Here is a 24076-nt window from a genome sequence, read left to right as displayed (position 1 = left end):
GAGATATAAAGTCATAATTGCGAGATATAAAGTCAGAATTGCGAGTTATAAAGTCAGAATTGTGAGATATAAAGTCAGAATTGTGTGATATAGTCAGAATTGCGAGTTATAAAGTCAGAATTGCGAAATACAAAGTCAGAATTGCGAGTTATAAAGTCAGAATTGTGAGATAAAAAAAATTGTCTCTCGCAATTCTCACTTTATAATTCGCAATTGCATTTTTTTTTATTTTTTATTTAGTAATGAAAACAAGCTTCCATGATTTCTAGACTGCTCTCACTCTCAAGTCATTTTAAATGCAAAGCTAGATTTGTTTATTTTCCATCTGTATTGTCCTGCTGGCATCTGTTTGTTTTTATTGCACTGCTTCTTTGCCAGTAAAACTTCACCTTTCCTCCATTCCTCTTTCTTGGCATCTCATCTTTTGGCATCTTCTGCAGTTGTCACCTCCACCTCTTTCCCGTCAGCTGCGTGTGATTTTAAACGTCTGTCATTAGCAAGTGTTTGCTGACTCCTCTCCCACCAGCTGACAGACAGCATTAGCCGATCAGATGCGTTTGCCTTCCCAGACTTCATTGACATTCACACCCTGAAGTAGTGCTTCAGTGACATTACCACACTGCTGCCTCCACAATGTTCTCTCAAACAGAACACAATTTCAAGGAGATTTGGTGCTAAAATTGTCTGTGAAATGGGCCAGCATATATTAAGGCTGACCAGAGATCAGCAGTACCACAGCAGAGGTAATAGGATCCATCCCAGGACCAAAACACCTCACTGTGATCCCAACCCATTACCAGATGCGTCTGAAAGCATCCCGGTGATAGATTGATACTCTATACACCATCTTCACCTTCCTTTCTCCATCTGTGTTTTCTTTCTCCCATCTCTCCAGCTCATTCTTCCTTTCTCTTGTTACCAAAACACTTATTTGCTTATGTAATAAGAGTTTTTGACTGGACACCAAATTCTTTGAAATATTTTCATTTGTTTCAGGCTGTCATTTGCTGTAGACAGTTTTATTGCATCCCTCTCCTTGTTTACATGATTACTGGAATATTACTTATTAATATTAACAGGAAATGCATTTATAAGCAAACGAGCTGGATCATGAGTAAAGATCAGCAGTTAATGAAAATTAATTAAGTGATATGCATTACCATTGTGCAACATGATTTGTTGAAAGGCAAGTTTCAGCAATGATCACATACCGCTTGCATCCAGTTACCCAAGTTTCCTGCCTGGTCATATAAATATCGTTTTACACATAGTTTGCTACGTTTTTCCTTGCACAACAACCAAAAAAATAATCTCTTGAAATATACTGCTTATTCAAAAAGAATAATGCAATTGCACCACCAGAAACTGTGAGGAATACACAGAAAGATGGACCTGGCAGCAAAAGTTAACAAGTTAAAAAGCCGTCTGTTATGTTTATTGGAAATGCATTTACGTAGAAGGCCTAGAAGTATTGATAATGGGTCCAACTTTAAGACCAAGCCAAATATGTGACTCAATTCAACCACAACTTTAGACCGATAGGCTTTGATTGCGTGACAGTCCCATAAACAACGAGTGTAATCCCCTGTACTACTGTAGAATTGAATGAGTTGAACTTAATTGTATCTGATTTTTGTGGACTTTTTTTTCTGTCATAATCATTTTGCTTTGATTTGCTTTGAAATGATTGGTCATTTTCTAAAAAAAAATTAAAATTTATATACTTTTTAACCACAAATGCTCATCTTGCACTAGCTCGACGATGCGCCACGCATTACGTAATCACGTTGGAAAGGTTGCGTGACGTAGGTGGAAGTACCACTGTAGGATGAAAAACTCAACTTCATAATCGCCTGACATCATTGTTTTATCTTTTTTTGTAAAGGGCGTTTGACTTTTTACACGTTCGCTTTGTAAACAGTTGCTCGGTACTTCCGCTTACATCACACGTGACCTTTCCAACTTGATTACGTAATGTGTGGCTCGTCACAGAGCAGTGCAAGATGAGAAAAGGGGAGACAACAACCAATAAAACACAGTCCTGCAACACACTCATTATACAGACACTTGAATATTAAAATATGACCACTGAGCAGAAAACACAAAAAACAGAGTTGAGGGCAGCTTGATGCATTTTAAAAATCTGACCCAATATGACAACAAACTCCTGAGGGAGAAACGCGGAAGAACATTTAAAAGGTCTAATAATATTTTAATTACGTTTGAAAGCACTACAGTCTCTGGTTGGTCTATATAATTGTCTTCTGTGTATCAGAATAATTCCTCATGACATTGTGTTCATAATCAGAGTCCGTTGAGTCCAGTTACAAGTATTCCTTTTAAAAAGCTATTTTTGAATGCACATCTTATGCTAACAGCCTAATTATCCATGACTTTCTGAAGACCAAAAAGGATGTGCAAAATCCACATATTTTAAAATCAACTAGTCAGTGGTTTGGTGAATGACTGAAAAGAGTTTTGCACATTCCTAAAAGCTTTTGTGAGTCACAGTGCTCTAAAAGCGCTTTAATTTTCTTTAATTGTGCCCTCAGGACTGACTATACCGCCTCCGGATGAGTGTGTTGACTCTATCTAGGTGTTTTAGAAATCTTCTGCTCTGACTATAGGTGCATCTGTGACCTGTTCTTGTTGTTTTGTGACTTGGTGTTAATGTCATGACAGTGCTGATCCAGCAGGAACGCTGTGCTGTCACGTACGGGCCTGTTGACTGTGACTGTTGCTGATATGCATGTGGGTTTGTGCGCGCAAGCGGACGTCGAATGCTCTTGAGTGTTGCACATTAATCTCCCTGTGGATTTGCTGGAAAACACCCGAACGCTGAGGGTTTAAAACATCAGCTGTCGTCTTTGTTTCACAGGCCGCTTCACTCATCTGAATTCACTACAGGAGATGCTTAAACGGTCATTTACAGGACTGTAAATCAAGGTGGTTTCACAAAATGTTGGCAGCTGGGGCAGGAAACTTAGTTAAACGTTAAACAAGACCAATGAGCCGTGTCGAAAGCACATTTAGATTAATCAGTGAGAAAATGTGCATCTGTGAAATATTGTTTCGTAGTTAGTCACATCAGGCACCTTGAATTACAAAATACTCCTCTGACTGTATTTAGTTAAATAATATTCATTGAGCGTGTTTACATGCACATTCTTAACCCAATTATGCTTAATAAGCTGACAATGCGTGTAGTCGTGTAAACATATTAACCCGTTTTACTTTATTGTACTAAAGTCATAAATGGCTTAAAGGGAACCTATTATGCCCTTTTACATTTGGACTCTACTAGAACAGGTTTTCATGCTTGAATGTTCAAAAAACACATTTTTCACATATTTGACATTGTTGCAGCAAATAAAAATTAATAACACTTTTTTCTCTTAGTCTTATTAAGTGCAAACAATAAGTGCAAGTCATCAAAGAGAGCCCAAATTTTTTTTCAAGCATGATACAGGTTACAACTACATATCCCAGCCTAAGAAAGCTTATTGGGAGATATTTGCATGCATCTGTGAGCCGCTTTCAAAACGCGGGGTATTGAAATTTGAATGCGCGCTCGCGGTTTACTTTTGCTTATGATTTCGTGATCACGCGTACTCTGTGAATAGGGAGCGGCGGTGCTGAGCGTGCATTCGACAAGATAAGACATTTATCAGATGCTTAGGCTCTGTTGTGCAACGAATCCTCCGCCATGGTCTTGTCAGTCATCTCGTGACTTACTTTCGTCACGTGATCAGTGAACTCTGATTCCTGCTGCACTACGTACGACTCGTATTGGATGAGCTGATCAGGACAAAGCGACTGTTGTCCAACTGAATCAAATTGTTTTTATTTCTATAAAAAGTAAAACATCAGTGGAGGCATAATGTAAACAAAGCGGTGGCATATTCTATCCTAATTTCACCCTCGCATTCCATCATGGCAATATCGCAAGACAGCTTTTCACCCCCACATTACATTTTAATCTCGCGAGATCTCATCACACCCCTAGTCCGCACTGATATAGAGAATAACTCCCGCTGGAGGGACTTTGTGCTTTGGAACAGCATCATTACACACTAAAGAAAGCTGAACATGTTAAAAAGCATAATAGGTCTTCTTTAAGCATAAACTGATCGACACTGCTAAATTTTTGGACCTTACCCTGATTTCGCCCTGCATGTAAACACATTAACCTGCGTTATGTTGGCTTATTGCAGTGCATGTGTGACATGTAACAGAAAAGCAAACTTACAACGAATTTAAATGCATCTAGGCAGAGTGAACATTTGTAGTACTGGTGGAGGAAATATATTGCAAAACGCCAACTCTTTCTTGTCCCAAAAAATTAAAAAAATGTGTTCTCATTTACGTGCAACCAAAGTAGAAGTGGTACAGTCAAAATACTGATAATTACAAATGAAATACTCCGATACAGGAATGATTGCATTTTGATGTCACTACTGGGAAATAACCAGATTTTTTTATCCACCTTATTCCAGACTAGCCTACTGCGTTTCGAATTATGGGTTGCACTTTCGGTTTGGGGAACTTCCATTTAAAAAGACTGAAACGAATCGTTTCAAATCATAAAGTTGCCCTACAAATAAAGTTTATCTGTCAGTTTGACTGAATGAGCCGTCAATTTTTCTTTCATGTTTTATTTTCAGACATCGTGAGAATAACGCAACGCTTGGTATTTTAACGTAACATGTTATATCAAGAATATCTATGGCGAGCACTTTTCAGTCGCCGCTTTCCATCCTCGTGATTTATTTTCTTTTGTCTCTTTGCATACTGCTGTAATAGTATGAAAAAGGACAACATATACTGCACATTTGTGGTCTGTTCTTCCGATATAATTTACAATATATCCCATTAATAATTCACTGGAATGCACAAAGAATCTCTCGTTTTTCTCCTCAAAGCCTCACGTCTCTTTCCAGGTTTGTTTTCACAGGTAAATTAAATTTATTATCTGTAAAAATGACGGATATCACTTTGAAATATTATCGCGCAATGCTGAAGTTGCAATGCATGAACACTTATTATTAAGGCAACGTATATTACATAATACAGATATATATCACTATAGTTATTTAACCCGTCCGTTATTGCTGTGGAAAGAATTGCGCTTTTTCATGGCCTGTTGAAAGTACCTTGTTGCTGCTTTTACACTTTTAAATGTCCTTTTAATGTTGGTTGGTTGAAGGGTGAGTAGAATAATGTCATCTCATTGTACCCAGTTTATAAAAAAACATATTATTGCGTTCATAGCCTTTCACTGACTGTTTACAGCTTAACGGAAGTTACACCTATAATTTGCGCAAAGAATCATGGGGCATAGGTGGATAAAGTCTTATAAATGTTGTTTACTAGTATTGCCAGGTTATTGGTTTGCATGTAAACAAGGACAACAGTTTAATCCAGTTAGCTGATTTTTGGGAGTTATTATCGGTATGAAAATGTGCTCATTGTGTGTGTGCGTGTGTATCTGTTTTTGTCGTTCATTATGCCCACTATGTGAGTATATTGACTTTGATTGAATGAGTCAAAGCTTGAGGAAGCTCAGCAGAAACCATGCTGATGCAAGGATTGATCGGATCGACGTGCTGGATGCTGTTTGGAAAATAATGTTTGGGTCTTGCATGTTCATTTTGCGGATATTTTGCCTAGTTTGATCATATGTTCAGCTCTGTTTGACCATATGTAAATTCATTCTGCAGAATTATGTTGATTTTTCTCTCACATTTGGTGCTGAAAAGTGAATAAACAGACTCCATGTGGTGCCGGGAATTGCATTGATTCATTTCTCCAGACAGAATCGAGTGTCATCGCCATAATTTTGCAACGGACCAGCGCTGCAGGAGAACTAAATATGTTCTGGAGATACCTTGAGAAAGTCAGCATTATAGATGGTTTTGTTTTATTTTGTTCTGCGATCTGAGACCATCAGCTGAACTGATTGACTTTGAGTCTGACTACATACACTATCATTCAAAACATTTAAAAAAAGAAGTCTGTTATGCTCACCAAAGCTGCATTTATTTGATCAAAAATACAGTAAAAATTGTGAAATATTATCGCAATTTAAAATAACTGTTTCTATGTTAATATATTGTTAACTGTAATGTATTCCTGTGATCAAAGCTGAATTTTCAGCATCATTACTCCAGTTTTCAGTGTCACATGATCCTTCAGAAATCATTCTAATATGATGATTTGCTGCTCAAGAAACATTTCTAGTTATCAATGTTAAAAACAGTTGCGCTGCTTCATATTTTTGTGGAAACCATGATACATTTTTTTTTGTCAGGATATGAATAAAAAACCTCAAAAGAGCATTTATTTGAAATAGAATCTTTTGTAACATTCTAAATGTCTTTACAGTCACTTTTAAACAGTTTAAAGCATCATTGGTAAATGAAAGTATTAATTTCTGTAAAAATAAAACGGCAAAACGTAATGTGAATGGTAATGTATGAGTCACAGAAAGGTTGTATGATTTGCTCCGCTGTGTGAATTTTTAGGTGCACTCTGCTATTTGTAATAAAAGTTTGACCTCTAAATAAATGGAAAGTGCTTTTTAAAAATCAGTTTAAAATGATGTACGCTCACATGAGAGGAAGACTCCAGTCATAAAAGACGTCAGTAATTCATTCACATGGTAATGAGCCGCCTCATGCAGACCGACATCACATGACCAGCTGAATAATACTTGCTCTATCTTGCTAACCGTCCTATTATCAGACACTTTTGCTCACTGAATAAATTAATGAGGGCTGACATTGAATCGTGCATTTCAACAGTGGCATTGATAGCCAAAATGCCTTTGCTTTGCATGTGGTAAGTTCCAGATGACTGCCAAAATAAATTTCAAATAGTATCAAATAGAAATATTCATAGGAGAAACTTCCAGTCACTTTGTTATATAGCAGATAGATAACCTAAAGGAAATAGTCATGGTTTGGTTAAATTGCTCAGATGATCACTACAGTATTTGGGAACTTTTGTGGCCTTCAGCAGGAAGTTGTTGCATCTGACAGTTTCATCACAATGAATTTTGGGAGAGCGACAGGAAACAGAATAGACAAACATGGGCAGCAACATCAACACAGATGCTGGAAGCTTCTTGCAGGAGGAAGCGGAGCAGACATTGAGTTGTTTAAGGATTATCGAACAGATGCTTTCCCGGCTGTGCAATGAAAACATGCCGTTATCCATGATAGAGACACGTTTTGATTACAATGGCTTTAGTTTTATCTTATTTCCTGAGCTGGGGAATGGGATACTATATGTGCCTTGAATATTATAACTTTCCTTTTGTATCAAATAGCCAGATGACCTACTGCATGTGCTGAAATGTGAAGTATAGACATTAGGGGGTATATCATACAAGCAGTGTTATTTTAGTATTATTTGCAAACTGTTATAGTATTTATTCTTATTTTGAATTGGCTTTTGGTTTTATATTTTCAGTTTTAATTTGAATTTTAGTTATTATTTTTAGATAATATTATTTAATTTAATGAAATTTTATTTTAAATTAAAATTATTAAATAAAATAATATTATTAGATAATATTATTTAATTTAATGAAATTTTATTTTAAATTAAAATTATTAAATAAAATAAAATAAAATAATTTAATTTTTATTTTTATTTTAAATTACTTTTTTATTTTATTTATTTTTGTTTTTTATTTTATTTTAAATTGTTTTATTTAAAAAATGTATTTTATTTTAAATTGAATTAAATTACTTTTATTTTTTATTTTATTGCATTTATTATTTTATTTTATTTTTTTATTTATTGATTTTATTTTATTTCCGAAAACTATTTTTACTAGCCTTAGTTAAGTTAAAAATAACAACACTGCCCACAATTCAATGCACCAAAGTGAAAGAGGTTTTGGATTGATTCTGTGTTTTATTTTTTTGTACTTAATCCCAGTAATGCTGAAAACAGCTTTGAAACTGTCATAAGTGGTCAAACATTACAAATCCTTGAGCTTTGTGCTTTTCAATCCACTCTAAATGTTATTAAATTATATTTGTACAGAGCTAAAATATTTTAACAGATTAGGCACGCTGGTTTATCATAAATGCAGACAGACTGACATGATTAGACTAGTTAGTTGTATGCCAAATATGTTCTCTTTGATTATGCAAGCAAATGAACAGTAATCCTCACGATTTGAGGTGTCATTTATGTTCATGATGAGGGCATTGATATTGATTGTTCAACATTGTACAAACAGATTGTGCACATTTCTGTAGGTTTAATTCGACGACAGCCATCAAGCGCTGCTCTAAAAGCTTTTTTAATCAAACAATAACCTACATGACCTCAAACCGGCTTCATTTGCCAATTACTCTCCCTTATGTGTATTTGTTGTACTGTGATTGACAGAGGTGCCGACCAATCAGAATCCCAGAGCTTTGTATTGTCATGGCTTTGATCTCTGTTCACTATAATCTTTGCTAATCCACATTGTCCGGACTGTGTTATGTTTGTGTGTGTGTGTGTGTGTGTGTGTGTTTTTATTCTGCTTAGTCTTTCTTGCTCTGTTCAGTTTGATTTTGTTGCCAGTGTCTTGTGTGTCATTATGTGTTTGTCATTTTTAACTAATTCTGCTTTTTTTCCTCCTGTTTTTTTTTTTTTTTTTTTTTGTCTTTTTTCCCATGCCGTCTGTCTGTCTGCTGCCAACGTGTCCCAACGCACAAAATCTCACCAACACCAAAACCAACACTGCCTGGCGGACCCTTGATGTGTGTGTCTGTCTGTGACGTGTGGTGCGTGTGTGTGTGTGTGTTCAGCATCATGCAGAGAGCAGAGAGAACCCTGTCACCCCAGGTAAGAAGCTGACATTCACCTGTGTGTGTGTGTGTGTGTGTGTGTGTGTGTGTGTGTGTGTGTGTGTGTGTGTGTGTGTCAAGGTTATTATAGTTTTGTATTTTTCATTAGTTTTTATTTTTATTTCGTTTTGACTTTTTGTTTTCAAGTTCAGTTTAGTTTTAATTAGTTTTTAAAGTGGGTTTGCTAGTTTAGTTTATTTTTTATTTTATTTTTTAAATGCTTAGATTTAGTTTAGTTTTTATTAGTTTTAGTGTTAGTTTTAGTCTTTTTTTGTAATTTGGGTTATTTGTCAGAGGCAAGATTCAAAAAGGTCAGAAAAAGTATTGTGTAATAATAACTCAACAAAAACATCATACAATTTTAGAAAATATTCATTCAAAAATAAAACCAGTACATAAAATGTACATATGGGCACAAATATGTAAACGGTCTCAACACTCCGCAGTAAGTGCAAATGTGTGCCAGTAAAAAACCTAAAGAGCCAACAGACATACATGAACCGCATGTATTCAACCCTTTTTTGAGCCACAAGAAGACATTTCTGTCAGATTGTCAGGGAGCTCAATCTGAGAAAAGAACATGACAAATAACAAATAAAAAAAACTTTAAATACAGCTTTTCAATTTTTTTAGTGTGTGTGTGTGCCATGGGTGAGAAAGAGAGAATTCACACCCTAATACCACAGCTGTACAATTTTCACACCCTATACTAAATTTACCCTATATAATAGCCTACTCATCTGGATTGAAGCAGCAAACATTCAGTGCAAGAGTAAACAAATGACATAACATTATTTCATATTTGAATCACAGCTTATATAGTGTTTTGACATCGACAACCCAAGTGCATTTTACTTCAAACTTGCGACTAGTTAACTTTCTAAAGTAGCAGTCACTTCTCGGGTCGACATTAACGCACTGACAAAATTATATTCAGAATTAAAATTATTTTTTATACCACTTTTTAATGTGTGATTGTGTAAAGGTGTTCACAAGATGCCAACCTTTCACGAACTTGCTTTCAACGTCAAACACTCGTTCTCATGGAGACGCGGTGTGCACGGAGGGGAGGGGCTGTGTGTGTGTGTGTGTGTGTGTGTGTGTGTGTGTGTGTGTGTGTGTGTGTGTGTGTGTGTGTGTGTGTGTGTGTGTGTGTGTGAGAGAGAGAGAGAGAGACGTGTGAGTGAGAGACGCAGGGAAAGGTAATGCAGCTGAACGTTATTTGCTCTATGAAAGACATTGACAAAGACGAAAACTAAGGACATTTAATCTATAATTTTATTTTATTTTAGTTAGTTTTGCCAAACACACATTACAGTTTTGGTTAGGTATCGTTTTTTGTAATGCCTCGTTTTTATTTTTATTTCAGTTAACGACAATGTTTTTTCCCACTTAGTTTTCATTTTTTCGTTCGTTTTCGTTAACGATTATAACCTTGGTGTGTGTGTGTGTGTGTGTGTGTGTGTGTCTCTTGTGTCTATATAAAATCATGTTTATGTAAAGTCCCCATAAAACATGAAAACCCAACATTTGTGTGTGTTCAGTGTCTGCCGTCTTTATAAATGAGGACATGAACACATGAACTTAATCTCTAGAGCTGCACTGAGAGTCATTTCACAAGCTTTTCACCATTTCATTTGAGAAAAACTACTGTCAAATACACTGAAACTGAAACTGGAAGATCTTCACGACAAACCGTCAAAATAAAAGTTCGGTTCAACTTCAAGAAGTTATGACAGAAATATATCACTACTCTATGCTAATATGTGTTTACATTCATTCTCAAGGTCTAACAAATATGTGGAAAGCATTTGCTTTCTCATTAATGGTAAATTAATATTGGTGATAAATATCGATATTATATGATATGGAAAAAATATTTTGATAATACTTTTGTTCATATTGCTAATGCACTGATTAAATTAAACATGTTCAGATGTTTATTAGAGTCAAACTGACATTTATTCATGTACTTATTTGTGTTATGCAAATCCACAGAAATCCAAAAGTAAAGGGACCTTTGGATGCGTCTGCAGATTTATGTGGTGCAGAGAATGACTCACAATTTGAGATTTATATTTTCTCATTTCTAACATGGCTGTTTGGGTAATTGGCTCATTAGTAATTAGTTTCACAGTCTCAGTGATGATGGTAAAATATTCAGATTTCATCTCAAACAAGCATCTCTAATGAATGATTTGCATAAAAATGATTCACCTTTGTCATTTCAGCTTCTCCTTTATTAAAGTGTCTGATCTGTGTGTGTGTGTGTGTGTGTGTGTGTGTGTGCTGTTATACACGTATAGGAATGAAAGCACACACAGACGCTTGTGTTACTTCCCCTAACTCTTTTTACACTGCGTCATTGGATCATTGTTATGCAGATTTTGATGTGCGTTTAATTTTCTCAGCTGAAGACGTGCAAAAACACAATCATTACTGATTTACGGCCGTCTTGTTGGAGTGAGAAAATAAATAATAGATAAGAGTTTTAGGACAATACTATGTAATAAGTCTGTGCACTGGCCACTAGAGGGAGTGCTGTACAACAATATGTGCATCTTAAAGCTTGTTTAAAAATACAGCTTTTTGGTGTATCCGACTCAAATCTGATTTGTTTCTTTTGTCATTTGAAATCAAAAGAAATCCAGTGTTTATAAACCCAAACCACATCCATGTGTGGTTTTAAATCCAATTAAGGCAAGGTGAATAGGGTAAAAATAACTAATAGATGTCACCATACTTTCCCAATTGAGTTTCAAACATTTTTGTGCTAGTTTTCTGAAATGCAAATGCAGCATTATCTAATTAAATATGCATTCATTTGCATATATTTCCAGAACAGAAATTTGAACTTTGTATGAAGCCAGGTTCAAATTCCTTTTTTATTTTGTTGATATATTAAAGGGATTTTTGATCTCTTTTTATCACTACATAAATTAGAAAATAGCCAGAGAAAATGGGGTATAAAATCAGGCAAATTATAAACAAACCCTTCTGTAAAATCCTTCAGAATATAGATGGGAATAAAGCTGTAAAGTTTGGTGTGTGTAAGTGCTCTTTATGTGGAGATTTCTTACTCGCTGCCTTTACAGATATGCATTATAATTGAAATTAAACACTCAAATGTGTATTTTGCTTGAACAGTGCATGAAAAAAAATATTTTTGCCTTAAAACCAGATTTGATTATGTCAGTTCTAAAATTGTGTGTAGTGTGAAAAACAGCCTCTGATTCAGCGTTCAGTTGTTTTATAAATGCATCTTCTGTCCTTGTTGTTTTTCCATAGCTGCCTTAATGCCTGGTGATGATGCGGCACTTCTGACCCCGGGAAGGATGAGTCAGCGTGGGAAGGAGGCGGGGCTGCACACGCCCAGTAAAGACCTGCTCACAAGCCCCTCCCTCAGTCCGGGCGTCAGCTACAGCCACGGTAAGAGAACAGAAGAACAACATACACGAACACATGGATTTCTCCCAGAAGTCTCTATGAGCTGAAGGCTCTGTGGTCAGTTTGGCCGAAACGTTTTAAAGGCCACATCTGCATGAAAGTGGAAATCTGATCCCAGACCAGTTTACAGGTTATATTTTCCCTGGTTACATCAACAGAATAGAGACAAAAATCAAATCACTTTATTGTTGTTGCACAAGTATACAGGTGGTGCAATCTCCACAGCATGACAGTGTGCATAACATGTATAGGATATATACACAATAGACACATGTACAGTAGTAAACAATATACAATACAATATTTTACTATACACAGAGCATGAGGACATCTAGTTAAAGCAGCAGTCACAGTGCACAACATTGTTCTAAAAGGTTTTGAAAATAACACGATCATGCATAATGGGACCAGAAGCATTTATTAAGAAAGTCTGTTTTGATTTCAGGGTTGGTTAGCGCTTGAAGCAGTTTTTCCCTGTCTAGTGTTGGTTTTCACCACTAGAGGCTGCTGAAGTGTCATGAAATCAGACCAGAACACTCAGTGTGTCCAAGTATATGTGCAGTCTTTTATTGTTTTGTTTCTAGTCAGCACAATTCCTAAAGTCATGGAAAGCAATCAAGGAATGGTAAAATTGTGATTTGGAAATGTCACAGACATTTTCTGTAGTGCATTTTTATGGTTACACTTTGCATTATTTTATTGAAGCCATTCCTTCATCGACCACATTCAAGTCACTTTGTTATATTATTACGGTAATCTATTATTACCACATACTAAAAGAAATCCACCCAAGCAGTCTGTATAATGAAGCATAAGCCACACAAGGTGTACAATACAGTGAATTTACCATGATTAAGGGTTTTTAATTATTTTAATAATTGTTTAATATCAATAATTATGTGTTTATGTATATGTGTAGAATAATTATGTATGTATATTAGAGGTGTAACGGTACACAAACATGATGATTCGGTACGTACTTTGGTATTAAAGTCACGGTTCGGTATGGGTTCAGTACAGCATGGGGGAGAAAACCAAAATAGTTTTTTCTTCCCTCTTTTTTTATTAAACAGTGGTTTATTAAACACATTTGTATCTCTCTCTTTAAATAAATTCAATTATAATTAACATTTTCTTAAGGATAAAACAAAATCTATCTCAGTATTAGTAATTGCTGTAAACTATATACAGGAAACCCTTTCTTGCACATTACTATAATGTTAAAGGTTACAATTAACAACAGAGCCCAAACTATTAAATTCGTTTGCTATTTATTTTTAGATATAATAATCAACACTCAAATAAAAAAATTAAAAACATGTAAATTGCACACGACAGGTTTTGCATTAACTTCTAAATCTAATTATAAAATTAATTTTCTACTCCAATTCATTTTTGAAATATAATAATTTACATAGTTTCTGGTATAACTTGTTTTAATGATTTATTTAAACATATTTTGAATAACTAAGAAATTAACTAATATAGTGCATGTATTTAGTGAAATGCTCCCCTCTAGAGTTCATTTCTCTAGTGAAATAACATGCTGTGGACGCTAAGTGACTTGCCTGAGGTAAATGTAATGCTACGATATTATTAAGCTGTTTTATTGATGTCTTTCCGCGGTTGAAACACTAGTTGAGAGGTTGCATGCATATCTAGATCGTCTGTTCTTCTTCTTCTGCTCTTTTTCCTGTTGTGGTGGTTAGCAAACAGTGTTGCATTACTGCACGCACCCACTTCTGGATTGGAGTGTGGATCGCCTGTGACTGACTGTATTCGTCGTCTGACTGTATGCACCGAACCGTGACGTCCGTACCGTGACCGTTCAGGACGAATACATGTACCGTTACACCACTAATGTTTATGTATGTATACTTTTTATTTATTTATTTATCAAATATAATTTTAATGTTCATCTAAAGTCTAGTCAATCTTGTAAAGTGATTCAAGTCAAAAGGTGCCAGACCTTGACAAGTCATGTGAGGTCAAAGTTGAAGCTCACTGTGATGTTATATGGAGTGTCCATGTGATCGCCATAATCCCCGTGTCAAATTTACAGTCACCTGCGATATATAAACACACAGACACACACACACACACACACACACACACACACACACAAGTCTCGCATCTCTACTATGCAGTTATTAATGTTGTCAGAGGATTTGGCTTTTATAATGAAGATTTTAATCTGATTAAATGCACCGTGTTCCTGTTTGTAGAGCTTGTTGTGGTCCTGATTCAAGCACTCACGTTTGGAGCGTCATATGTGTGGCGTGAGAGTTGTTTTTCGTTGTTCTGGAAGGCTAGACGCTGACACACGCCATCACCTCTGCACAAAACCTTTCAGTGCCTTCGGACCTCTCGCATCATGTCAGGTCTCCATAGCAACAGCAATTGCACCTCGCCATTCTTTTGAAAGCCCATTCAGCCTCTCCTTTATATTCTCGGATGAATCACGGCAGTTTGGGTGTGTTCTGATGTATAATAGAAGTGAGTCCGTCTCGCAGATGTGGGCCACGTTTCACTCAATTATTCAGTGTCGTCAGCGGCAACCCGACACAAGACACACCGCAGCTTTCTGCCGGTGAGAACGTACCCGGAATAGCATCAGTACACCAACCGAGATGCTCACAAATCCTCTTTACTGGCCTTCTCGCTCTGTTTGAGATGAGAGCAGGTGTGGTTGGCCTGGATTTAATGGATTACAGCTCATCAGTAAATGGGGTTAAAATGCACAGCATGCAGCTCAGCCAATCAGAAGCTGCTTTCCCTACATGTTCCGCCACTGTGGCCAATCAGACGCAGGCTAATTTGCATATGGGAGGTCGGGTGTGAGCATGCTTTTCACATATCGTCTACTGTCTGGGAATATTATGGCAGTTCTGTGGACCAATGAATGTTTGATCGTCAATGGGGAGGGTTGGACGTAAAACTTTTTTGTATGAATAACTTGTATTTTAATCTTCCTGCTCACAAGGCAAGTACTTAACTAGTGCTAGTAATGCTTAGTTAGTGTGTGCTTATTATGTTCAGTCTAATGAAATGATACATGTTGTTTGTATAGTTGAATCCTCCTTCGCCTGCAATGGTACCTGGTGAGAACAGAATTCAAGTTTAAGTGTACATTAGTAAATCAACTTGTTCTTGAGGGTACTAGTTGTCTGGGTGGTTTTGTTTAGTAGAATTAAATGTGGTCTGACTCACAACGCTTATTTGTTAGGCTGGTAATCCAGGCTCATGGCCAGGTTGCATAAGGCTTCTAGTGGCTTCCAAAGCAGAAGACTTTAGCACCTTTAGTCATTCACAAGGTCGGAAAAGCATCGTATTTGGTGCCTTTTGCTTATTTTATCACTCACTTGGAGTCCGATATTTGAGCTTCTTTGTCTGGGTTCAACCAACGTCATGAGGTGCATCCTTGGGATGCTTTTTAAACAATATTGAAGGAGTTCACATATATGCTGTGCACTTGTTGGCTGATATATCTGATATACCCCCAGATATCTGATTGCTTAAAATAAAAAAAAAAAATGGATTAAGCGCACAGCGGCATAGACGTGTGAGCTTGTAGAGCACACATTACTTTTTCACAGATATCGCTGGAACGTTTGTAATTCGTTGGGATATGGCAATAGCAAAGAAAGTAAAATAAAGAGCATATTACTAATGTTAAAGGATTAGTTCACTTCAGAATTAAAATTTCCTGATAATTTACTCACCCCCATGTCATCCAAGATGTTCATGTCTTTCTTTCTTCAGTCGAAAAGAAATTAAGGTTTTTGAGGGAAAAAAACATTCCAGGATTTTTCTCCATATAGTGGACTTCAATGGGGACCAACGGTTGAAGATCCAAATGTCAGTTTCAGTGCAGCTTCAAAGGGCTCTACACGATCCCAGCCGAGGACTAAGAGTCTTATCTAGTGAAACATTGTCATTTTCTAAAAAAATAAATAAAAATTATATACTTTTTAACCACAAATGCTCATCTTGCACTGCTCTGCGATGCGCCACGCATTACGTAATCATGTTGGAAAGGTCACTCGTCATGTAGGCGGAAGAATCGATCCAGTGTCTACAAAGCGAACATGCAAAGACTAAGTCAAACACCCTTTACAAAAAAAAAAGGTAAAACAATGATGTCGGATGATTTTGAAGTTGGAAGTTTGAAGTACTTCCGCTTACATCACGAGTGACCTTTCCAACATGATTACGTAATGCGTGGCGCATCGTAGAGCAGTGCAAGACGAGCATTTGTGGTTAAATAGTGTATCATTTTTTTTTTTTTTATAAAGAAAATGACTAATCGTTTTGTTAGATAAGTCCCTTATTCCTTCGCTGGGATCGTGTAGAGCTCTTTGAAGCTGCATTAAGCCCCGGGTATACTTCGTCATGCGGAGGGCTCGCGGCCGGCCGCACACCCTGGCCGCGTGCAGGTCAAATTTCGAGACCGCGCGGACAGTCCGCGTGCAACAGCGCATGCGCAAGCAGTATAGAAGAGTCCACTAGGTGGCAATACGCACAGTATTGAGCACGGTGTTCAGCCGTCAAAGAAGAGTGTGAAAAGACCGTTTTAAAAACAACACGCTTGAAAAGAGAAAAACACGACAATGGACAGCGAACTTGACGAGCGTTTGTGCGAAGAGATTAGAAAGTAACCACATTTGTACAATTCATGTTTAAAGAGTACAAAGACGTGTTTAGGGCGGCAAATTCATGGAGGGGGATAAGTAAAATATGGGAAAGGATGCACTTCTTTTCTTCTCCGATCATGCCCAGTGAATGTCACGTTGATGACACGACTCAGTGCTGCTCTCCGATGTCTGGTAGAACATAGAAAAAAGCTGTACTGCGCATGTGACGAACGCAGTCATCCGCGTGACTGCGCGCGTGACGCGTCCGGGCGCGGAAAATGAAGTATACCCGGGGCTTTAAAACTACAATTTGGACCTTCAACCCATTGATAACCGTTGAAGTCCACTATATGGAGAAAAATTCTGGAATGTTTTCCTCAAAACCTTAATTTCATTTAGACGGAAGAAAGACATGAACATCTTGAATGACATGGGAGTGAGTAAATTATCAGGAAATTTAAATTCTGAAGAGAACTAATCCTTTAACTGATGGTAAAGTGAGACAGCGCGCACTTCTGTTGCATGCTCTTGATTGCTGATCGCTCACTTAGCACACATGCGTCATTTGGATTAAAACTAAATCGTATGTGGAAGTACAAACATGAACTGTTACATGATTTATGTATAACGAGTGGTTCCTTGCATTATTACAGGAAGGAGGTACAGTAATCACATGATAGCTGCCTCTCAGACAGTGCGCGAATAGCCTATTAAATCGAGTTCTCTTTCATGTCTTCTCAGGGTTGAATGGACAAATTCACACAAAATTGTCAAAATTGCAAGTATCCTTGTTAAACATAGTCGGTTATGTCTTAAGTGAACGTAAACAGTTGAAATGAAAACATGCGTGTAACAGTCTGTTGGATACGTGCAGCTCTTAAAGTCACAGCAGCCTAATAAACCTACTGCTGTCTTTGTCCTCTGTTCATCTAACAACAAAAAGAAAAGAAAATCACTCACTGCTTATATATATATTGTGCCCCCCCCACATTTTAAGATGGGACCCCCCCAAAAATAAAATTCTGGCTATGCCACTGGATTCTCTGAATCATCTTTGTGACTAGTACAGTGGTCTGAATCATTAACTGCTCTGCTGATGATACTACACTAATTCAGTTTAACCCGCTGAATTACTCATTTAGTTGAATGGGAAACAGTTCAAACCATAACTGTTTTTCTTGCGGAGATCAGTTTCACATGAGGGATGCTCACACCTGCTCAGGTTACTACAAACACTCTCTTACGCACTGTTGTAGGAGATGAAGCACGAATAACACACTACTGAGTAAATGATTTGAGCTCCATGAATGAAGCCAAACAGTTTAAGATTTAAAGGAACAGTCTGCACTTGAGTACAAAGCAGACATCAGGTGGCTTTTTATGGAAAAGATTAACATGCTGTTTACCTCAGGTGTTTTTCCACATAGTTTGTATGTGTGTGGGTCAGATGGTCTGACATCCCCCTCCGCAGTGGATAAACAGAGTCCTGTCCCCAGAGGAATGTCTCCAGAGATATGCCGTCATCAGCATACAGCTTAAGGCTCAGAGCTAAAGCAGGCATGGGTGTTTCCACCCATCTTTGGCTAAAGGAACATCGCCTACCATGTTTGATTGTGCTCGGGAGCTTTACGGATTACCAGCAGAGATACCTGCTGAAATTAGCCATTGGCTCAGCTCTCGTATCACTTAATTCAGAGACACAATCAGCCCATAAAGACTCTCCTGATGGGCACAAGACCAAATGGCTAGAGTGCAGTAAACAATTAAACAGCCAAATTATTCCGACCTGAATCTGATAGACAGACAGACAGACAGACAGACAGAGGGTAAATTATTGATAGATAGACAGAAAGTAAATTATTGATGGTCAGATAGATGGATAGATAGATGGTCGGATGGATGGGTGGATGGATGGATGGATGGATGGATGGATGGATGGATGGATGGTCAGACGGACGGATGGTTGGATGGATGGATGGATGGATGGATGGATGGATAAATGGTCAGATGGATAGATGGATGGACGAATGGACGGATGGATGGTCGGACGGACAGATGGATGGATGGACGGATGGGTGGATGGATGGATGGATGGATGGATGACGGATGGTTGGACGGATGGATGGATGGATAAATAAATGGTCAGATGGATGGATTGTCAGATGGATGGATGGATAGATGGTCGGATGGATGAATGGAACGAACAATAGAATGATAGATGGATGGACGGACGGATGGATGGGCGGATGGATGGATGGTCGGACGGATGGTTGGATGGATAGATGGATGGACGAATGGACGGATGGATGGTCGGACGGATGGACGGACGGACGGATGGATGGATGGATGGATGGATGGACGGACGGATGGGTGGATGGATGGATGGTCGGACGGATGGACGGACGGATGGATGGATGGATGGATGGATGGATAAATAAATAAATGGTCAGATAGATGGATGGTCAGATGGATGGATTGTCAGATGGATGGATGGATAGATGGTCGGATGGATGGATGAATGGAACGAACAATAGAATGATGGATGGATGGATGGATGGATGGATGGATGGATGGTTGGATGGATGGATAGATGGTCGAATGGATGGATGGTCAGATGAATCGATGGATGGTCAGATAGATAGATAGAGAGACAGAGCGAGAGAGATAGAGAGATCGGTCTAATTGTGGGCTATTTTAATCGAGGTCTTGGGTTGTTAAATGCTGCGCAAATTAAGCATAACTTCCATGCAGCACAAGAAAATGAGCAATAGGCTTTGAATTATACATCCACCAGAGAATCATAATTAGTTGTGTTAATTAGGGCATCATTCACAGCCATCCTGCTGTCTCATCCGTTCGGTGCTCCTGGTTCTTTTTGGTGAGGCTGTTGCCTAGCAACTTCAAAGTGACATCAGCAGACTCTGGGAGGAATGCTCTGATTGGTTAGGATTCGCCCAGTGAGAATTCTGATTGGATAGAGAAACGATGAATCTGGAGTGTTTAAAATCCTCTTGAACTACTTTATCCTTTAGTTTGATTCATCTGGAGCTCTTCTCCAGTTTATTGACCAAAAACAGGCTAAACTTACACAAGCTGTTCCAAGAAACAGGCAGAGCTTCACTTGAAGTCCCAGCAGTCTGTACAGCCTCCTCCTGTGAGTTTCTTGTTGACATTTCACTCCAAACAAACAGCTTCTCAATTGACTTGAAGAAAATCACTTTCCCCTTTGGATCCTAGTGTGACTAGGATTGTTTAGGGCAGCTTATTAGTGCTGTTTTTCTTACTCCTACTGCATACTATCGTCATAGATAGGTTCAGGGATTCAAACTTATTCCTTGTACTCCGATTTACATGCATCTTTGACTGGATTATGTAGATTTTGATCATTATGCTTATGTGTATTTAATTAGTGGTGCTTGCTCATGTAAGCTTAGGTTTTAGTGATTTGAAAAGCACTGAGCTCCAAGTATTAAATTTCACCGTGCAATGTTTCTTATTATCTGTTTCTTGAAGTCAGTGCTTCTTGATTGGAAAAGTTAGCATTGTAAGACTATTGTAAGTTTGATTTGGCTCTGTAACGTTGTTTTAATACACTGTAAACCTGGTCACCATTTGTCATATTTGAGTCTCGTGAAAGATGGATCGTCATGCGGCTGTATATTCACTGTGTCAGATTTAACAGTTAATAGTGCGATCAGGTTGGCTGTGTTTCTCCATCTGGAGATGTTAAAGGCAGATGGCTTGATTCTGTTTTCACCAGCAACATCAGCAGAGACTGTTTGAGAAGGAGGTGTATATGTGTTTTAGATATTCAGCTACAGTATCCTTCATAAAGCATTCTATCTGAACGAGCTGCATTGCAGGATATCTGAAAGAAAATCAGATATAGTCACAAAAATATAGAAACATGCAATAATTCAGAAATGGTGAATCTGACAAAACCTTATTATGTTTTAAGAAAAAGTCCCCCTGTAGTCAATAACTTTATCCCTTAAAACTTATATTTGATCACCAAAATTACATATTTAAATGTTTTTTTCCTGTAAAAATGTATACCTTAAAATAGCTTGAATGTAACTCTACACCCTTGCTTCATTTAATATATGCGGATCTATGAATATGCTAATTAGCTCCGCCTCCACTCACTCGCACGAGCTCAGAGATCCACACGGTCAACTTACTGAGGTAAACGCTTTACACTGGAGTTACTTTTTACAACGTCGGACACATAGCAGTAATTAATATGACCGCTATATTGCTAAATGTACTCATATCAACAGAAAAATATACTGGGATAACCTGTTCTCTTGAGACCCCCCTGCTTCGCAGAATAGTTAATGATATGCTAAAGCCCACCCACACATGGACGTGATTGGTTACAAGGTAGTTTATGACATCAGAAACACCAGCAATTTCAAACTGCAATGACTACAATGAGCTTCTTCCTGGGTTAGTGACATCACAAACCCCAAAATTTACATAAACCCTGCCCCCGGGAAAATGCCAAAAAGGGGGCGAGGCCATGTTGGGCTTCTTTAGAGAAGAGGAAGAGTTGTATTAGTAGAGTGTTCTTGACATGTTGTCATTTTACGCCGGACTGCTTCACAAACGAGGGTCAATTCAACACAAAAGATGAATATGACTGCACATGCTAGTCGATGAGTCGAATCAACTCCACAGCAACTACATAAATTTATCCACTAACCATTCAGAAACGTCTAAAAGTTGTAACTTCTTCCTGAGTCTCTTCATCAGTGTCGACTCCGGTTTGAACAATATAAGGCTGAACACCGTTACTGACAATCCTCATTTTGGCTGCGTGAGATTCTCCAGCTTTGAGCAACCGAAGCATGAGCTGTTAAAGCTCCGCCCTCTTTTGGAAAGTCGGCCGGGAGCAGCAACTCATTTACATTTAAAGGGACACACACAAAAACGATGTGTTTTTGCTCACACCCAAATAGGGGCAAATTTAACAAGCTATAATAAATGATCTGTGGGGTATTTTGAGCTGAAACTTCACACACATTCTTGAGACACCAGAGACTTGTATTACATCTTGTGAAATAGGGCATATAAACAACATAAAAAACTTGATTTTCACCACAAGGGGACTTAAAGCCATTTTAAAGGCTATCGTTTGCTTAGGTCTATTTTTATTACCACAAAAACATAACCGATTACTCGATTAATCGTCAAAACAATTGACTGATTACTCGATTGCCAAAATAGTCGTTAGTGACAGCCCTGAAATATATAAAATAAAAAATCCATCCATGATTTTGTCAGATTCACCACATACATCATGAAGTCAGGTCAGAATGAAACTGAAAATTAAAAAGTAAGAGGTGCAGGTGTCTAGTGACGTATCAGCTCTAAGCTTTTTTCTCCACTGTCAGTGCCGTCCAAGAACCTGAGACGCCGCTCTTTCTCTCTCTCACTCTCACACACAGACGCTCTAGAGCGAGCGAGAGGGAGGGAGGGCGGGCTGCAGTGAGTAACGGCGAGAGAGCCTGAGTGAATTGTCAGAGCGCAGTTGGTCAGCTGTAGTACTAGCAGCAGAGGAGTATGTCTGAGCGTGTGTACGTGTGTTTGTGGTGACTGCCGAATTACCGCAGCAGCCTCTCAGGCCGCCCTACGCCCGCCCTCATGATGAAGCAAGAAGGGATTCTGGGCCGCCGCCGGTTCTCCACCTGTGGAGGAACCATCTCGGGCCGCCCGCCCCATCCCGATGGACGCAAACTCATACGCAATGCCTCGTTTGGGGGGTACAACGAGCTTTCCGTCTGTTTGCCAGGTGGGTCCATCTCAACATCCTGGTGTGAATCAGCAAACTTTTGTATGTTATATTTGTTTTGCAGGTAGTTTTGATCACGTTCCTCTGCGTTTGTGCCAGGATGAGTTACAGTTGCTAACGATGAGTGTAGCCGCAGTCTATTAAGTTTTAGTTTTGGTAGCTTGCCGTTTGACTCTTGACTGCTCTCCAAACTAAAAGTGCATCTATTAACTGAGTGCGCACCATGTCTCTCTCAACCTTCAGTAGCACTTCCTGCTTTTTAATTAACATTTTTCAGTAGTCAATACTAGGGATCGGAATCATAACGATTTGGGTTCCACTTGACATCTTTACTCTTATTTTAATAATTACAGACGAATTTATCCTAACTATGCATTCAACAATTACCAAACAAAAATGTTATCATTATTTTTTACTGGTTTTGTTTAATATATTGTTGAGTAAATTAGGATAAATTATTCTTTAATCATTGAAAGAATAATGAAGATGTTTATATAATAAATATATATATAATTTAGAATTAATCTTAAATATGTTCGCAAAAATATACTAAACAAAAACAGGTAAACATTTTTGGTTTAATAAAGTTTTTTTCTATTAATAATTTTATTATATTATTAATAAAATTATTTAAAAAATTAAAATTAATATCTATAATTGATATTTTTATAATAATATTAATATTATATTTCAATAATTTATTGTAATAATTTTAATTAATTGTACTGATTTAAGTCTCATAATTAAGTAATTTGACTCCGCAATGGTTCTGTTTATTTCCAGTTTCAGTGAAGGACTTCCAATTTAACCAGTCTGAATTCGACTCACTGATAGATGTGAGATTTTTCTTTATTTATAGTATTTTACTACTGCATTCTGTCTACATTGACTGGAGAATAATGTCCAAGAACCAAATCATTCGGTTCCACTGTTTGTTTGTTTTTTGTTTGTTTTTTAAAGCCGAACTGGTTCTGAATAAGAACCAGTTCTCAGTTGCCAACCGTAGTTCTCAGAAACTACGCATTAGGGTTGGAATAGCATAAATAAGGACTGTTTTTGCTTTGTCGTCTACTCAAGGTCAGTAGATTGAGCTGTTCAGCAGGACGCAGATGTTTCTGCCGCAGCTATTGAGTAGTTTCAGCTCTCATAGTGAATCTGGCTCGTGTCAGTGCGGCCTCCGCTCCATTTATCCCTCATGATTATGACTTTAAGAAGAGAAGGGTGCATTAAATGCTCTTATTCATGCACACAGACTGCTCGCTGTGCTCTGGATGTACCCGATGCTGGCAGATGCTAGTCTTAGTTTAGCTTGCTTCAGAGATGGCGTTTTTATTTTAATACTCACATCT

The 24076-nt window shown here is 37.8% G+C and overlaps 1 protein-coding gene across 6 annotated transcripts in view; it reads left to right on the top strand.

The window, feature by feature from the left end:
- The window catches only part of osbpl8 (oxysterol binding protein-like 8), an 81923-nt gene that overhangs the window by 30257 nt on the left and 27590 nt on the right, over nt 1-24076 (top strand). For 3 of the 6 annotated variants that reach the window (XM_048154720.1, XM_048154719.1, XM_048154718.1), the window contains exons 3-4: nt 8814-8850; nt 12141-12281. In XM_048154720.1, coding sequence (XP_048010677.1) covers nt 8814-8850; nt 12141-12281 — 178 coding nt within the window. Of the gene's footprint in view, nt 1-8813; nt 8851-12140; nt 12282-22502; nt 22728-24076 lie in introns of those variants that run through there. The other 3 variants (XM_048154722.1, XM_048154723.1, XM_048154721.1) reach the window with 3 other exon arrangements.

The sequence above is a fragment of the Megalobrama amblycephala genome, linkage group LG14 (assembly GCF_018812025.1).
Source record: "Megalobrama amblycephala isolate DHTTF-2021 linkage group LG14, ASM1881202v1, whole genome shotgun sequence".
NCBI classification, from domain to species: Eukaryota; Metazoa; Chordata; class Actinopteri; order Cypriniformes; family Xenocyprididae; genus Megalobrama; species Megalobrama amblycephala.
This window is presented reverse-complemented; position numbering and strand designations above follow the sequence as displayed.